The sequence below is a fragment of the Diceros bicornis genome, chromosome X, assembly GCF_020826845.1.
Source record: "Diceros bicornis minor isolate mBicDic1 chromosome X, mDicBic1.mat.cur, whole genome shotgun sequence".
Classification (NCBI taxonomy): domain Eukaryota; kingdom Metazoa; phylum Chordata; class Mammalia; order Perissodactyla; family Rhinocerotidae; genus Diceros; species Diceros bicornis.
In genome coordinates, this window is record NC_080781.1 from 100,800,774 (window position 1) to 100,817,348 (window position 16,575).

The 16,575-nt window shown below is 45.0% G+C and overlaps 1 protein-coding gene across 2 annotated transcripts in view; it reads right to left on the reverse strand.

The window, feature by feature from the left end:
• COL4A6 (collagen type IV alpha 6 chain) overlaps positions 1-16,575 on the reverse strand; it is a 258,501-nt gene that overhangs the window by 30,905 nt on the left and 211,021 nt on the right. For both annotated transcript variants that reach the window (XM_058536482.1, XM_058536481.1), the window contains exons 13-22: positions 15,621-15,674; positions 9,067-9,126; positions 7,962-8,006; positions 7,413-7,466; positions 6,095-6,164; positions 4,953-5,060; positions 3,878-4,018; positions 2,868-2,972; positions 944-1,104; positions 265-444 (exon numbers count right to left, since the gene is read on the reverse strand). In XM_058536482.1, the coding sequence (XP_058392465.1) occupies positions 265-444; positions 944-1,104; positions 2,868-2,972; positions 3,878-4,018; positions 4,953-5,060; positions 6,095-6,164; positions 7,413-7,466; positions 7,962-8,006; positions 9,067-9,126; positions 15,621-15,674 (978 nt within the window). The remainder of the gene's footprint in view (positions 1-264; positions 445-943; positions 1,105-2,867; positions 2,973-3,877; positions 4,019-4,952; positions 5,061-6,094; positions 6,165-7,412; positions 7,467-7,961; positions 8,007-9,066; positions 9,127-15,620; positions 15,675-16,575) is intronic.

A 16,575-nucleotide genomic window follows, 5' to 3' on the forward strand; every position in this document is an offset into this window, starting at 1 on the left:
AGTCACTGAGAAGCTGAAACATTTTAAGTGATATGGTCAATTGTTACTAGCATTTATCAACTGAGACAATAACCCATTCTGAGAAAAAATTCCCATTTTACAGAAAGGAGAAGCACAGAGCAAAAAGTGTCAGGGGCAGAGGCAGGAAGAGAAGTTCTGGACTCTCTGCTCTGCCCTGTCTCATGGTCTAGTGGCCATCAGAAACTCCCCCTAAGTCAGGTGTGAGGATTTGTAGAGCTAATCACCCAGGAATGATCAACTTACCAGAAGGCCTGGCAGACCTGGTAAACCTGGTATTCCGTCCTTGCCTGGGGCTCCCGTCTCACCAGGGAGCCCCTGGGGCCCAGGATCACCCTGGTCTCCTGGCATCCCAGATCCTGTACTGAGAGCTGCTTCTCCTTTCTCTCCTTTCGGGCCCCGAGGACCTTGAGGCCCAAATAAACCCTGACGAAGAGACAAAAGGAAAGGATCAGGAGATGAAGACTTCACAGAATTCTGGTACCTAGCATAGGTCTGACCTAAAGAAGGTCCTGGGTACATTTTGTCACTGTTCTGGGCACTTGATTATGTCGTCATCTTAGATTATAATTGCCCATTTATTTTATTATCCTTTCTAAATTTTAAAATCTTTGAGGATGGTAATTTTGTCTTAATTCTAATTTTATCTTCAATGCCCAGAGCAGTGCTAGGCAGATGTAAATAATTTTGTGGAAGAAAGGGAGGGATGAAGAGAGGGAGAAAGGAAGGGAACATAGGTAGGTTAAAGCAGAAAGGGACTTTAGAGATCATCTAGTCTGATTTCTTCATATTATGGATGAAAAACCTGAAGCTTTGTTTTATCCCCATCTTTCTTTTACATGTTTTAGGAAAGCGATTGCTGAGGAGTAAGGGGCACTTGAAAGCTCCCATTGCTCCCTCAGGGCCAAAGTTTGGTAAGACTTACTGGAGCCCCTGAGAGGCCGCGTGTGCCCCCGGAGCCTGGATCTCCTCTGGTTCCTTTAAGGCCTGGAAGGCCTATGAGACCTGGTGGTCCAGGCAGGCCTGGCTCCCCAGGTGGTCCAGTGTTAGGGACACCACCATCACAAGCACAAAATCCTGAGTGTCCTGGGGGGGAAAAAGACAACATTAAACAAAGTGGGCCATCTTTCCAAGAAGAAGAAAGATCTGACAGTGGTAATTTGTGACACTGAACATCAACAGAGGAAACCCAAAGGCCTGCAGAGAACAGACTCAAATGAACTAAGTTCACGCTCCATCAAAGTACATCTGTGCTAGTGATTTGGATTTCATTAGTGTGGGATGGGGCCCAGCCATCAGTGGGCCTAATGTGCAGCCAGAGTTGAGAACCACTGACCTACATTTACCAACTGAGAGTCTGGAATCCAAGCCACTCAAAGGTTCTCTTCACCAAAATGTCTTTTCCTCTATCTTTTATACACAGAGACAAATGCCTAATCAATTGATGATAGGGTTCAGCAAAGCACCTTTGAAGAGGTATCAAGGAATCATTAGTTCTATAGCCCAGCCACCTATACCTTCTATGCTTATGGTCTAGAAAATGAGAATTTGGGCCAACATAGGCAACTCTGAGTTCTCCTAAGATCCTGAAGGGCCTCTTCTTACTTTTAGAAAATTGATAATCCCTGAAACTCTGAGAGAACAGTCTGTTCTCCAAATGAGCATTTCTCAAGTGTGAGCCACGGACCTCCTGCATGAGTCACCTGTGATGCTTGTTTCTAAGTCAGCTTGCTGGTCCTCTCCCCAGGTCTAATCAATCAGATTCTCAGGAGGCTAGACCTAAGAATCTAATTTTTAGTAATCTCTCCTAGGTGATTCTCATGTACAATGAAGCCTGAGAATGACTATCACTACTCTAGACTTAGAAAAAAACCTTTTGGCCCCATGGGAATATAGAAGGGAAGTGTTAGAGTTGTCCCTGTTTTAGGAATGAGAATGGTTTCAAGAAGTAAACTAGCTCTGTAGTGAGTCAGGGAAGGGCCAAGGTTAACATCCTAAGTCAAGACTTGCAGTTTAATGTCCTTTCCTCCAAAATAGTCTTCCTTGGATCTCAATAGTAGAGATGGGGCTTTCAAAAACTTCTGAACTAGCTCCTATACTTAGGTAGTGACATTTTATGATAGAGCAATGAGAAAGGAGAGGAGTAAGTCAGGACCTCTCTGTTTGAGGTTGAGGAGAGCTGTTAATTCCTTGAGAGAAGAGGAAAGATCTCAGGTATCTGAAACCCCCAGGCCATCCCCAAACCTCTCTTCAGTTAATACTTTCACCTCTTCCTCCACCCTGGCCTGGGCTGCAACTATAATGAGTTGATTTATTTGAGCTTTAGCATCTTCCCCTTAGAGTATGAAATGGAGGAATGACCCAAAAGCAGCAAGAAGATAGAGAAAGCATGCAGCCGAAGGCTGGGGTAATCAATCAGTCCTTCAACAACAGTGGGGACTGGAGTTGTTTTCCTGGAGCCAGTTGGCTTTTTCAGAGTGCCAGGTCCTGACCTGTTTAGTCTTTTCCTTCAGGCTAAAGGTAATGATAAATGACCTCCAGCCTTGGCCTCGCAAACTGGGAGGGGCTACAGCATGTGCTGGTTAACACCCTGGGCTACTGGCAATAGCTTCTGAAGGTGGAGGGGTAGGAAGAGCAACCTGCGAGCCACTTTGTCCTGTGTGACCTCAATTACCAGCCTCAGTCTTAGAGCCCCAAATATAGCACTTCCAACATTCCTATAATCAAATCCCCAATCAAGATCCAAGATTGCTTCTGTTCAGGTTCCCAAGGCTGTTGGTTTGCTCCTTCCCCAGAAAGCCTTTTCCATGGAGTTTGGGGAACAAAGAAACCCAAGGGGGCAGAATCACCTTTTACTCCTTTGAGGCCTGGGTTTCCTTTTGGACCTCGTTCTCCTCGGAGCCCAGGGAACCCTGGCTCTCTGTTCTGTAGGGTTCTACTCTCAAATGCTGGACCTTCAGGAAAAAGAAACATAAAAAATTGGCACATTACGTGAGCCTGGGCTCATTTGACTCAGCACAGCATCTCAGTCACCAAGGCCTGGATCCTCGAGGCTTAACAACCAGAGCAGAGACCAAAAAAAAAAAAAAAATCCAAGACAGGGACCCAAAGTCTGCAGTAAGTCTATGCTCTGTTGGCTCGATTCACTCTACTACTACTTACAGAATGTCTACTATTTTCCAGACACTAGACTAGACACTGGGGACACAGGAATGACCAAGGCAGCTTCAGTAACTCAGCAGTCCCAATGTCTATCCCAGAAAGTCCTCTTAGGACAAAAGAGAAAACGGATGCAAGATGCAGTGGTCATGGAATTTAAAAGCAACATGCTGGCCATATTTCCAGCCTTTCTCTTAGAATCTAGAATCCTATACTTAAGTAGAAGATCTAAGGAGAATAAGCCCTGTGGAGGCTTTAGCAGCCACCTTGAGCATCCAGGCTTAGCTTCCCATTTCTCAGGCTCTCAGCCCACTCCACTGGAGCCCTGAAGACCAGGGAAAGGTTGAAAGAGCCAATGCTTCTTCTTCAGGAGCTGCAAGATCAGAGGCCTCGGGGCTGAGAACAGTGAAGAGTGGGATGAAATGAGTACAAAAGTCGGAAGGCATTAGGTAATGTTTGGTCACCAAGATGGCTCTAGCTTGCTTATTCCTTGATGAACACTGACTGTTGTGGTCACTAACCTGTAGAAGAAGGAGTCTGACTCAGAGAGGATCGGGGCGTCATCACTACCCTTCTGCAGTTATCATGTGTCCTGGCTTAGCTGTTTCACCTGTGAAATGCTCCCTCTCTCAAAAATTATGACTGCTCTGCAGTCTGGGTCACACTTGAGTCTCAAGACTAAAGAGAGAAATGAACTTACCAGGTGGGCCTGGTAGGCCTGGTAGGCCTGGCAAGCCATCTCTGCCAGGGAGGCCAACTGCCCCAATTGTGGTGCGGCCTGGGTTTCCTTGATCTCCCTTCAGGCCTGGAACTCCCTGGGGCCCTAGGGCACCTGGGACACCTGGAAGGATAAGCCCACACAAAAATGCTAATCATATCATCCTACTCTTCAGGGGTATTCCAATCAGTGGCATACGTTGGAAAACTAACTCAAAGGGAAGAATTTGAGAAAGCATTTGCCCTTCTCTTGTATCAGAGTTAGAAGGGTCCTCAGGAATCCTCTGGCCTAACCTCTTGGGAAATTGAGGCCCAAAGACATGAGGAAACATGGGGCACAGAGCTTCTTAGTGGCAAACCTGAGAGGGAAACCTGCATCTCCAGCCTCCCACTTCTTGATTTTTTTCCACCTTGGTGCTGGGATCAGCACCTCCTCCAAGTAGGTGCTTTAAAAGCACAGGTATCCTTACAGAGGCCCATCTCCAAGGAATTTGGAAACTAGTGCTTTTAAAAGTACAGTCTGAGGCTTTATATTTGGGACATCACTGCCTCCCAGACTCTGGCATGCCCTTTCTCTGTTTACTACTATAGAATGATACATGGGTGTGCCCCTCCGACGATTGTTTCAAGGGTGTCATCCATAGAATCCTGGGGCCATTTAGTGCCTGAGTTAAGCATAGAGTGAGAGTCTGGGTACAAACTTTCCTCTGGGCTTTTGTTAGCCCCTTCTGGCAAGCATCAACTGGGATGGCACATCCACAGAAGAGTGGCAGGGCTCTGGCAGTCCAACCCAGGCCTACTCTGGTTGCTGCAAACCTCAATGCCAGTCTGGGATTGCCTGTTTAGCAATGGTACATTATTGAGGCCAAAAGAAAGCTGCTTACCAAGGCTCCACCCTCATATACATTATGGGCTCAGTGGGGAGCCTTCTGACTATACTCTATCTTTCCTTTGATTTTGGCTAGGTATGTAACCAGATCAGTGGTATAGAAGGGGATGCTGGGCACCAGAATGGACAGAGGACTGATCTGTGCAGAGGGTGGGTTAGTTTGTTTCACCTGGTAAAGCTGGTAAGCCAGGGATGCCAGAAGGGCCAGGCAGGCCCTGGATACCTTCATCTCCTTTAAGGCCTGGGAGGCCTTGCATACCAGGGTCTCCGGGATAACCTGACATTGGAATGAAAAAAAAAAAAAAGCAGTAAGCAAACCCAGAGGAGGCCCACAAATGCCACAAAATGCCTAACAAGAGTTGCAAGATGTCCTCAGGTTAGAAATGCCTTTCTTGTCCTTCATAGGTCTCCCAGGTGCTAATGACCTCATGTGATGATGGGCCTACTTCAGCTAAGGCTCCACTAGTGTTCAGAACTGGTCTGACCAGGGCTTGCTTTCTGTGGTAAGATCTGGCAAGTACTAGGAATGTTCTTCCACTACTACTGATCTGTTGTAATGCCTCAAATGTCCACCATTTGGGTTAAGGTGTTGAAGTCTACTATTCATGTTATATACATAGGTTTCCCGGGAGTGGAACACAGGAAGCTGCTGTCAACCATTAACACCTCGGCTTCAATGAGTTTACCAGACAGGGCATGGGCATGAGAAGGATAAGTTAGGAGACCCCAGGGGGAAAAGGCACTATAGTAGAAGCTTTTGATCAAGTAAGAAGTAGCTGGAGACACTGCGCATCTGGACCTTTGCAGAAGGCAAAGGGAAGAGATGGGCACACACAGTAACTAGAACCAGGAGAGGTGAAGACAAACTTTCAAAGCATCATACTGTTGAGGGCTGTCAACCACTTGCTCCTCTAGCCAAAGATACTTTTCCACTTCCTATGAAATTGCCAAGCTCAAGCATGCATGGGATCATGTAGAGGAGACCCTGAGTGTGCCAAAGTATCAGGCTGAAGTCAGCCTAGCTGGAGATGATATCAATCCCTCCCCAAGCATCACTAGGGGAACCATTTTTAGCAAATCCAGGCCCAGGCCAGTCCAAATCCTAGTCTTGGTGGACCCAACACAGAAATGGGGGGTGAGGCTTTGCCCAGGATATTGGAGTTTGCTTCGTTCCCCAAGTTCAGGACGCTTGGGAGTATCGGGTTTAGCAGCAATCCAGTGGCTGACAAAATATCCTTTTAACAATTACAGGGGATATAGAATTTAACTCTCTATCTTTTCTTCTCCACTCAAATCAATGAAAATTTGCACCTGAAATCACAGCACCATCTGTATCGACGAAAACATCTGGGCCTGGCAGACCAATGCCACCTTTTTCGCCCTGCAAACATTAAATACATTAAATACAAATATTTCTGTGACCTCATCACCCAAGATCTATGTGCCCTCAAAGCCATTCCCCAGGAAAATTAAAAGTTCCTTCTTCTGTAACCCCTAATTTCCAAGGCCAAATAGTTCATAAGTTAATTTCAAAGTCCAATAAATTCAAGATGAAGGCGACACTGGCAGGCCAGAGGCTTGACACTCAATTGCAAACCTGTCAAGGACAAGGGATCTCAATTTTATTTTGCAACATGACTCTAGGATAATCTGCTTCGGGGCCTGGGAAACATGTCACAGAAATAGACAACGTGGCTGCACCCAAGAGGTGCTAAGGAGGGAGCAGAGTTTCAACTTTTTTTCTACTCTCAGCAGACCTGGGACTCTGCTACTGTCACTGCTCTTGTTAGTGGGTGATGTCAGGCAGAAGACGTCAAAGGAGTCTTAATTCTCCCAGAAAAGGGACTCAGGTACCAGAATCAGATATAGTGGCATCTCCAGGGTGGGGTGGTGGGAACTATCTATCTGCCCCAGGTGCAGGCAATAAGGGGATGCACTGTTTGTAGAGAATTTAAAAACTATAATAAAACTGCAAAGTTGGCAATTCTAAACAATGCCAATAATAAAATATTCCTCCCTGTAGGGATGGATTTGCTCCTATAGCATCCCTACCCTTTTAGTCTACCACTGGTCAAGTAGCATCTAGGGAATGCTCATCAGCTTTGTGTGTTCCAAGTAGGTTGCATGCATTTCAAGTGAAAAGAGTGATATCTAAAATGTCAAAATGTTAAAAAATACTTCATCTCGTGTGTAGGCATTTGCTGTGGTCTGAATGTTTGTGTTCCCCTCAAATTCATGTTGAAAACTTGAGGCCCAAGGTGTAGGTATTACGAGGTGTGGTCTTTGAGAGGTGATTAGGTCATGAGGGCAGAGCCCGCATGATTGGGATCAGTGCCCTTATAAAAAAGGCCCCAGAGAGCTAGCTCGCCCCTTCTACCACGTGAGGAAATGGCAAAAAGTAGGCAGTTTGCAAGCTGGAAGAGGGCCTTCACCAGAACCCAACTATACTGGCACCCTGATCTCAGACTTTCAGCCTCCAGAACTGTGAGAAATAAATTTCTGTTTTTTTATAAGCCACTCAGTCTGTGATATTTTGTTATAGCAGCCCAAATGGACTGAACAGCATTTATGGTAATTCTTCCTGCTTCCACCTCCCCAATCCTGGATTTTCATTTCCCAACAACGTTACCTTAATTCCTGGGAATCCATTAAGCCCAGGGAAACCTGAGGACCCCTTCTTGCCCTGTGACAGAAACACAGTTACAACTAAGTTGAGTGTCTAAGAGCATAAGAGGGGCTGGTCTTTGGATTAGGCCAGGGCAAATGGCACAGGGATCTTGGCTGGCATTCCAGGGTATATATGGATTCTACCTGACTCTGGAAGCTGTAAAATGTCCCAGATGGCAAGATAGCACTAGGTAGCCAACCTGCTTGTTAGGAGGTACAAGGGCCACAAGGCTAGAGATGAATACAAGCAGGCTGGCCTTGCTAGGCCCTGATAAAGAAGTATGACTGCATCATGGCATGAGTGTTAAGTATCAACTTAACACTGGATGCTCATCTTCTTTGGTGAAAACAAAAGAAGAGAGCAGCTGAGATTATACCAATAAAAGGGAGGTGGACAATTTGCGTTATAGGCAGTGTCTCCCTTTGGATTGATGGCCATGTTAAGTAAAGCAAGGGGGCCTTTTGATTAGGATTTTATACACCACGGCATTAATGATATTAACCAAAATACCTGACTCCCTGGAGGGCCTTGGACTCCTTCTAAACCCATGGGACCCTGTAAAGAGAACAGAGGCACCTTAGAAAGATTAATAGCCCACACTAGGGAAAGCCGCTAGACTTACATAACAAAGGTATCCAACTGAGTTCAGGATTTAGCGGCTCCTAAAATCAGGTAAGAGAATGTTCCTAGACCTGGCTTAATGACTTCTTTCTAAACACTAATCCATCAGGCTTAATAGCCACACAGAGCATTTTTAAAGAGCTAAATAAATGGAAACATTTTAAGTACTGGGTGGAATTTGGTAGAAGGGCTGGGTGGTATTATACTTAGTCTGCATTAGTTCCAAGTCATGAGATTTTGAAATAGATTGTGGGAGGGCCTCTTGTCTCTCACCCCAAATGCATTCTCTGCTGGTGATTATGTGTTTTCAACACAAGGGAGTAGGGAAAAGTAGAGAAAGAAACGGCGGGGTAATGGATGAACATTGCTGAATACTCAAAAGACTCTTAACAGGCTTCATCACCAAGCTAAAACACAATTCTCTAAAATGTTACTTCTTTAAGGCTAAGGTTAGCCAACTGCTTTCAGCCTAAGATCTAAGTGCCTGAAGCTAGGAATCAGAGAGGCTAACAGTTATCTCTCCACTTGAAGTGAGATTATTTTTGGAAACTGTTGACTCCAGACGTCACTCACTATGTTCTAGAACTTCCGAGGCTTGTTTCTGGCCTATAAAGATTGCACTTGGTCCTCTTTCATTCCTGCAACCCCCCAACGCTTGCCCACATTCTCTCAGGATAGAATGGAATGAAAGCAAGACAACATTCACATCATTCTTTAGCCTAGAAGACAATTATACAGGAGGACAAGGAGAGTAAATAGGTTGAGGAGCCACCTAGTGTAGGGAGTACATCATTCCTTATTCAAGGGAGCCACTAAGTCAAGGGAATGAGGCAAACTGGAGAGGAGGAGGTCTTGGGGACCTGCCAGAGGGTTGAGGAAGAGAAACAAGGGAAGCTTAGGTGGCCATCAAGTTACACAACATAAAATGCAAACAGGAAAGAAAATGGACCAGGTGACTTGACAGACCCAGGCAAGCAATATTCCAAGTGCGTACCCTAGGTCCTGGCAAACCAGGGATTCCCTTTTCTCCTTTTTCTCCAGCAGTTCCAAATCCCTAAAGGAAAAAAGAAACCACAAGTTATTCATTTCCTCATAGGTCTCCTGGCTCCATCCAAAGCAAGGAGGTAATTTCTAGCCAGCTCCGCATGGGGAGGCTCACCATGCTGAGTCTCTTGTCACTGCCTGAGAAACACACAGGGCCTGAATATAATTTGGACCATTCATTCAAGGTTCCCTGTGGGTTCTAGAAGTAATATCTTCTCCCCCCAAACACTACTACATGTATTTATAGCAACATGACTAACAGCATAGAAATGATTAAATATTTGATTTTACAGATGGGAAGACTAACACTCAAAGGGCTAAGCATCTTGTATGGGTTACAGAATCAGTGAGGCAGCCAGGTCTTCAGACTTCCATTCCAGGGCCCTTTCCATGAGAACAGGCTGCCTTCCACCATCTAGGAGCTTGGTTCTTTGACCCTCAAATGGAGAATTGTGTTAATCCTTGAGGGTCAATACTAGAAGGAAGAGCTTCTGCCCTTTGGAGACACGATGACTGCAACATCCTCTTCAGTGGGAAAGAGTATTTCTATCTAGGCATGGTCTAGAACCCTGCAGGCCCTAGAAGCACTCCAAAGGGGACTATGAGATGGTCACCAACCCCTCTTGCACTGCTTACAGGAGGTGAGGGCTTGCAGCCCTGGATATGACTTGGGGATTCTCTAGGGACAAGCAGAAATCTAAAAATCAGAGTTAGTGAGAAAGAGCTTCCTCCTCTCTGGGTCCAAGAGAAGCATATCCTGGGCCCCTGAGATACAGAAGAGTTCATTACTAAAGTGGATCAAGTCTTTCATGGCACACTTAATTGAGGCCACTTTGCTGTTATTCTTTAAAACTGCACTTTCTGGAGCATAGATTTTGGCAAACAACATTTAGGCCTACTGTGAGAGTAAACGAGGCAGAGAAGCTTTCCTAGATGTAAGCTTATGAAAGACGCTGAATGTTGAGGCACATCTCCTGTTGTCCTCTTGCTGTGACCTGGCTCAGCTGGTTGTGAAGGCACTGCTCCAATCCCATTTGTAGTTTTTTCTTGCTCTTACATACTCAGAGCATTCCCATGGGTAGTGAAAGCTCGCTGAATAGCCCTTAGCTTTCTAGGCCCAACGTTTTTTTTTTTTAAATGTGGGTTGTTTGTTTTGTCTTTTTATTGGGGGGAAAGTGTGTGCCTGTGAAGGGTCCAATTCAAAAGCAGGCTTTGATTGCTACTTGCCTTTTCTCTTTTCTACATCTAAAGTTGTGGGTCAAACAGCTCACACTTCATGCTGAATAGGATTTCTATTTGAAAGGCCTGTGGGTCAAACTGAATGCAAACTTATTTGAAATCTTAGTTCTGCATCTCAAATTGGAACCCAAGGCATGCTGCCACCTGGTGGAATGTGTCTATTGGCCTCTGAAGTCAAACACTTCATGCAGCCTTCCCTGGCCTGTTCATGGAGGCTACGGCAGCTCATGCTGCCCCAAATCTTAATGTGCTAAAATGGGTTATATATGAAAGTCTGTAAGCAGAAGGTCTAAAGACTGCACTCACTTCAGTCTCCTCCAAGGCTCATTACTGCAGGCTGAACACATATAAGGTGGTCCAATACATACTTGTTGAAATTAAATGGATTAATGACCCAGAGAACAAAACTGTTGCAAAGGGTGAAGGAAAGAATTTCCAGGAACCATCTCATGCCTCTCACCTATCTTGCCCACAGTTGTAAAGACCAGGGGGCCTTGTCCTTTTTCTTCAGAAAGCAGAAAGAGCCTCTGGACTCCTGCTTTCTCAGAGAGATGGTCTGAGAGGTTGTACTACATTGTGAACAAAAATAAATACACACAAAGATTAAAAAGGAAAAAATTAAAGAAAGTAATGTGTGTGTGGGTTAAAGCCAATAAAAATGTAAATGGCTTGGCAAGATATTGAGCGGTAGGCTCAGCTTGTCTCCCAGAGCAGGGAGGCACTGTACAGGGCCCTGCTGAATAAGCTGTTCTAGCAAGATGTCCTGGGACCCGGCCCTGTTACACTCAGTCCTCATCATAAGTTGTCCTGCACCCACCGCTTCCACACCCCTTCTTACCCATGGCCGGGAAAGCCTCACTGGAGCACTAGCTTAGCTATTTACAGGTCTGCTCTCTAGGGCCCTGGTCTCCTGATATTTTTGGTTCAAGGATGTTAGTGGCTCTGCAAAAACTCAACTTCAGTCACGTGGCCAGGAGTGAGGGGGGATGACGTAGTCACTGAGGCAGGATGAGGAGGGTGATACAAGAAAAAGGCAAGCTGCAAACACTAGGCTGGAACTGGGGGGTGTCAGGCCCCATTGCTCAGTGAAAGACACTCTGGCCATGGGGCCTCAGAGGCATGCTCACCTGAGAGGCAGGCTGCCAGCACATTCACCCTCTGCTTGAGCTTCTCCCCCAGCCCAAAGCAGGCTCCTTAGTGCCCCAGTCAAGATAATGGAGATGGGCTAAGGCCACCTGGACAACAAGGGCAGCTTCTCTAACTGGGGAAGGCAGGAGGGAGGCTGGAGCGTGAAAAGGGGGAGTGAGTCCACGCAGGAGGGGCTGGGAGTGACTTGTGGTAAGATTTTGGAAGCTAAACTGCAGAAATCTGTTCTGCTTGGCACTGCAAGGGTGACTTGAGATTTGAAACTGGAGAGGTTAGGAAAGTTGAGTCTCCTTGTAAACTCTGACCATGTCACACTGCTGCTATTGCCCCTCAGGGCATCGGGGCCCAGGGCCTAGCTTAAGTCTGTCAAGCTGGGGTTCCTCCTCCAAAGGACCTACCTGGAGTCCCTGGAAAGCCTGTGCTCAGTTGAAGGAGAACCCCACCTGCTTGGTAGCTGCCTCAGATCCACTCAATACATACCTCCTCAGGATTTGCCAGTTTCTTCTCTTCTCCCTCCCCCTATCTCTTCCATTTTGCCTTACTCTGTGTTTGCTGGTGCCTTGGACAGAGGGCACACAAGTATATGATTCTCTCTGACAATCTCCATGGGAGTAGCTGTGACCTACAAGTGTGCGTGCGTGTGCTGCTGGGGACAATGGGGTGAAATGTGTGAAGCTGGGGCTGAGCTAGAAAATCAGGGATGTTCAGTCACTGCAGAGGGGGCAAGAGATAGAAGGGGAGGCATAAATCTATCAGGTTGGCCACTTGTCAGCAGCTCCTGCAAAGATCTGGGCTCAGATGGAAGGTGAACAAATGGTTAAAGGGAACATTTTTGGATCCCCTAGAGATTTCCATCCTCAACTGCTGCCTGGTTTCTCACTGAGTATGGATAATTGAAAGCCGATGTGAGTGCTTTGGATTTGAGAAGTGTGTTTCCTCTGAAAAGCGGAGAGTATCTCAAACACATTACCGCCTTTCTTCTCACAACTTTTCTGTCAGAAGGCACATAAAGTACCTATGAATGTTCCCATTAAGCAGATAGAGATATTAGGAGCGAAGGAGTTACATGATTTGGCCAGGGTTGCACATCAAATCCATGCCAAAGTGGGCTGAGAACTCTGGTTTCTTGGTTCTCACCCTCTGAAAATATGTTGTGCTATATAAAGGGAGGCATTTTCCAGGTTGGATGTCTTTACAGTCAACTGGGATTTCTATTTTGCAGCCCACACTGTCAAACACTGGAAATACTAAGTTTGAAATGGTATTGCAATTTATCACGGTGCATTGTTGTCAGTCAGTCTCTCTTTCTTTTACAGGACAAAAGGGAACAGGGTGAAATTGCAGCAGGGGAAATCCTCTGAGGTAGAACAGGGAAGGGAAGGGGAGGGAGGGAGGGAGCATGAGCCAGTGAACCCAATAACACCAGAGGAGATCATAAAATCCACCCCCACCATGACAAGAACGAACTAGACTGTAGGGGGCAGTATGGTATGGGGAAAAAGCCCTGAATCGGCAAGAATTCAAGAAAGCTGAGTTTCAGTCTCAGCTCTGCTAATAACTTGCTGTGTGACTCTGGACAAGCTTCTTCATCTGTTCAGGCCATGGTTTCCTCATCAGTAAGGGGAGAAAAGCCCAACCCACCTTGCTTACCTCACGGCGATGACGCGAGGTGACTAGAATCTATGTGAAATGCTCACAAAGAAAGGTACAAATCTTACTCCCCACTCACTTGCAAAGTACTTTATATCTGTGCTGTCCAATAGAAACGTGAGCCACTATGTTATTTTAAATTTCCCAGTAGCCACACTAAAAAAGTAAAATAAATAGGTGAGATTAATTTTAACAACATTTTATTTAACCAAATATATCATAAATATTGTCATTTCAACATTGAAGTAAAAATTGTTAATGATATATTTTAGATTATTTTTCTTGTACCTAGTTTTTGAAATCTGGTGCAAATTTTTCACTTACGGCACATCTCATTTCAGACTACCTACATTTCAAGGGCACAGTAGCCATACGTGGCTAGTGGTTATCATATTGGACAGCACAGCTTTATACTTTATAAAGAAACTTCACGTACATTGTAAGTTGGGCCTCAAAACAGTAGATATGACCATTGACATATTACAGATACACAGAGAGGTTCAGAGACTTAAAAAAATCCCAGAGCTAGAGATGGTTCTGAAGTCCAGGTGTCGTGTCTCCAACATCAGGGTTCTCTTCCTTTCTGATTCATTAGATACTGAGCTGATTAAAATCAAGGACATTGAACAGATGATTCTCTGTGCCCCTGTGTTTCTACGAAGTAAGAGGAATCATCATGAAAGCAACCTGTGCCACTGGCTCTACTGGCTCTGTTTTCTGGCCACCTGGAAAGACCCAAAATGTTTCAAAAAACTGCAGGGACACACTGGAGTCATCTATCCCCACTTTGCCAGCAAGCAGGGGCAGGCCTAGTCATTTTTGATTCATCCATTTCCCTCCTGACCCCTACACCCAATCCATGAAAATCTTGTCAGCTCCTCCTTCAAACCACATCTTACGATTTAAGAGACATATTAACCAAATGTAATGTGTGGGTCTCGTGGGATTCTGATTCAAACAAGGCAATTATAAAAAAATATATTTATGAGACAATCATAAATCTGAATTGTCACTTGTTAACTGATGTCAATTACTGATAATTAATTAGTGATGATGATATCGTCACTTTTTAAAAAGTCCTTATCTCTTAGAAATACTGAGATATTTATGATGAAATGATATGTCTGTTATTTGCTTCAGATTGGCTGTGAGTTGCTAATTATTGAAGCTGGGTGATAGTTATACAAGGGGATGATTATGCTATTCTCTCCACTTTGTATATGTTTGAAATGTTTCCTAACAAAAAGTTGAAACTTTTTTACATTTTGAATCCATGCACTTCTCTCCATTTCCATTGCTATCACCCTAGTTGAAGCCACCACCATCTCTTGCCTGGACTCTTACAGTAGCCTCTGTTTTCTGTTTTCCCCTCCCTCCATCCTCCATCCCTCACTCCTATCACCACTAAAGTGATCTTCCTAAAATACAAGCCAGAGCCTTCCAATGGCTTCCCATTACATTTAACATAAAAGCCACATTTGACCTACAGAGGTCTCCCTGATCTGGCTCCTGCCTTTCTGCCTGGTTCTTGGCCTGGCTCACTCTGCTCCACCCACTCACCTTCTTGCTCTTCCTCAAAAGCACTGAGCTTTTGCCAACCTCAGGGTCTTGGCACCTGTGGTTCTCTCAGCCAGAAACACTCTTCCCGATCTTCATGCGACTTGCTCCCTCATAATATGCACTTCCTCAGAGAGGCCCTTCTTGACCACTCTGTCCAAAGTAGCCCACCCCCTTCCCCACCCACACTCTGTCACTTTACCCTTTTTTATCTTCTATGTATCACTCACCACTATATGAACTTGTTCTCGATTCATTTGTTTACTTGTTTGTTGTCTGTCTCCTCTCTCACTCCCCCACTAGAATATACTCTCCTCAAGGACAGGGACTTTTACTTATTTGATTGTTATTTACTATTGTAGCCTCAGAGGCCAGCAGAATGCCTGGCGCATACGGGCCCTCAAAAGGTATTTGTTAAGTGAAAGAATCTAAGCTACAAGGGCATAGAGGAACGTGAAGATAGGATCACTAAGATTAACTACCATCTACTGAACAGTTAAAAAGTGCCAGCGTGTACTAAGCCCTTTTCATGCATATTATCTCATTTAATTTTTAGAACCACCCCATTATTATCCCTTTTTTGTAAGTTAGAAAACTGAAGCTTAGAAAAGTTAAGAAACTTGTATGAGGTCACATAGCTAGAAACTGGTGAAACCAGAAGTCAAGCCTAGGTCTGTTTTAATTCTAGAGCTTGAGCTAATAACCTTTAAGATATATAGTCACATGAAGAACCACACTAATGTTCCCATGGATTTGAGAAACAAGAACATTTCCTTAAATGCCTTCTAATAATGAAGATGACGGAATTCTCTACAATAACCATAGGCAGAGGTCTTCTTGTTAGCCTTCTATTGCTATAGCTTTTGTCCGATCAGATCCTTGAATACATGTTGACCAAATAGGGAGACTTACCGGGAGACCTGGAAGGCCAGTTGTTCCTGGGAAACCTTCAGGCCCTTGTTCACCCTGGAAAATCAACCAAAGCTTAATGGGTAGCAGCAGGAAGCAGTGAACATAAAAGAGATGGCTCCCTTGAGCAAACTTGGGCTGGGCCATGGAGAACCAATGGGGTATCAGGATTGGGGCACCAGAGGGTTGTGCAGATTCCTTAGGCTCCCCAACTAGTAACTGCACTAGGATGTCTTAGTTTAGGGAGACCTTGGTGGTGTGGGAAGGACCAAGGCCCATGGCAGGGAAAGAAAACTGTCTAAAACAGAATTTCAAAAGCGCAGGATAATTGGGAGACAGAAAGGATGATCATCTGTTCTCTTTCTAGTGGAAGAAGCTGTTCAGTGTGATTTCCTGTAGCAAATTATAGGCTGAAAAGAAATCAATGGTTTTGGGAAAAGAGTAACAATTATAATTTGGATAGGGACACATAACACTCCAATCTGTTTTTCCCTGATATGCTAATTTACCTATATGTCTCATGGAAGGCCTCCCTAAGGTTTGGGAACGATCAGGGAGGCAGGCAATGCTTCGTATGCTCCCAAACTGTTCCAAAATCAATGATTACTTCCGGTAAACCTGGAGAGGGCCTGAAGCTGTTGCTTCCACAAAGTAAAATTGAAGAGATGGGACTAAACACCTTCCCCCGCCTGGGTCCCTTGACCACAGGCACAAAATCACAAAACTTAAGGGAATCCCAGGAAGGAAGGGAACGCAAGTTACTGAAATATATCTGCACACTTTAACAGCATACAGCCATTCAAATATAACCATGTGTATGCTCACTCATACCAAAATACAGATTATAAAATATCTCAGTTGAACAGGTCTACAGCTTCAGCCTTGGTAGTTCAGATCAGGTGAATTAGGGCATCTACAGCCACTTGGTGACAGTATACCCTATTGCAGGGTCAAGTTT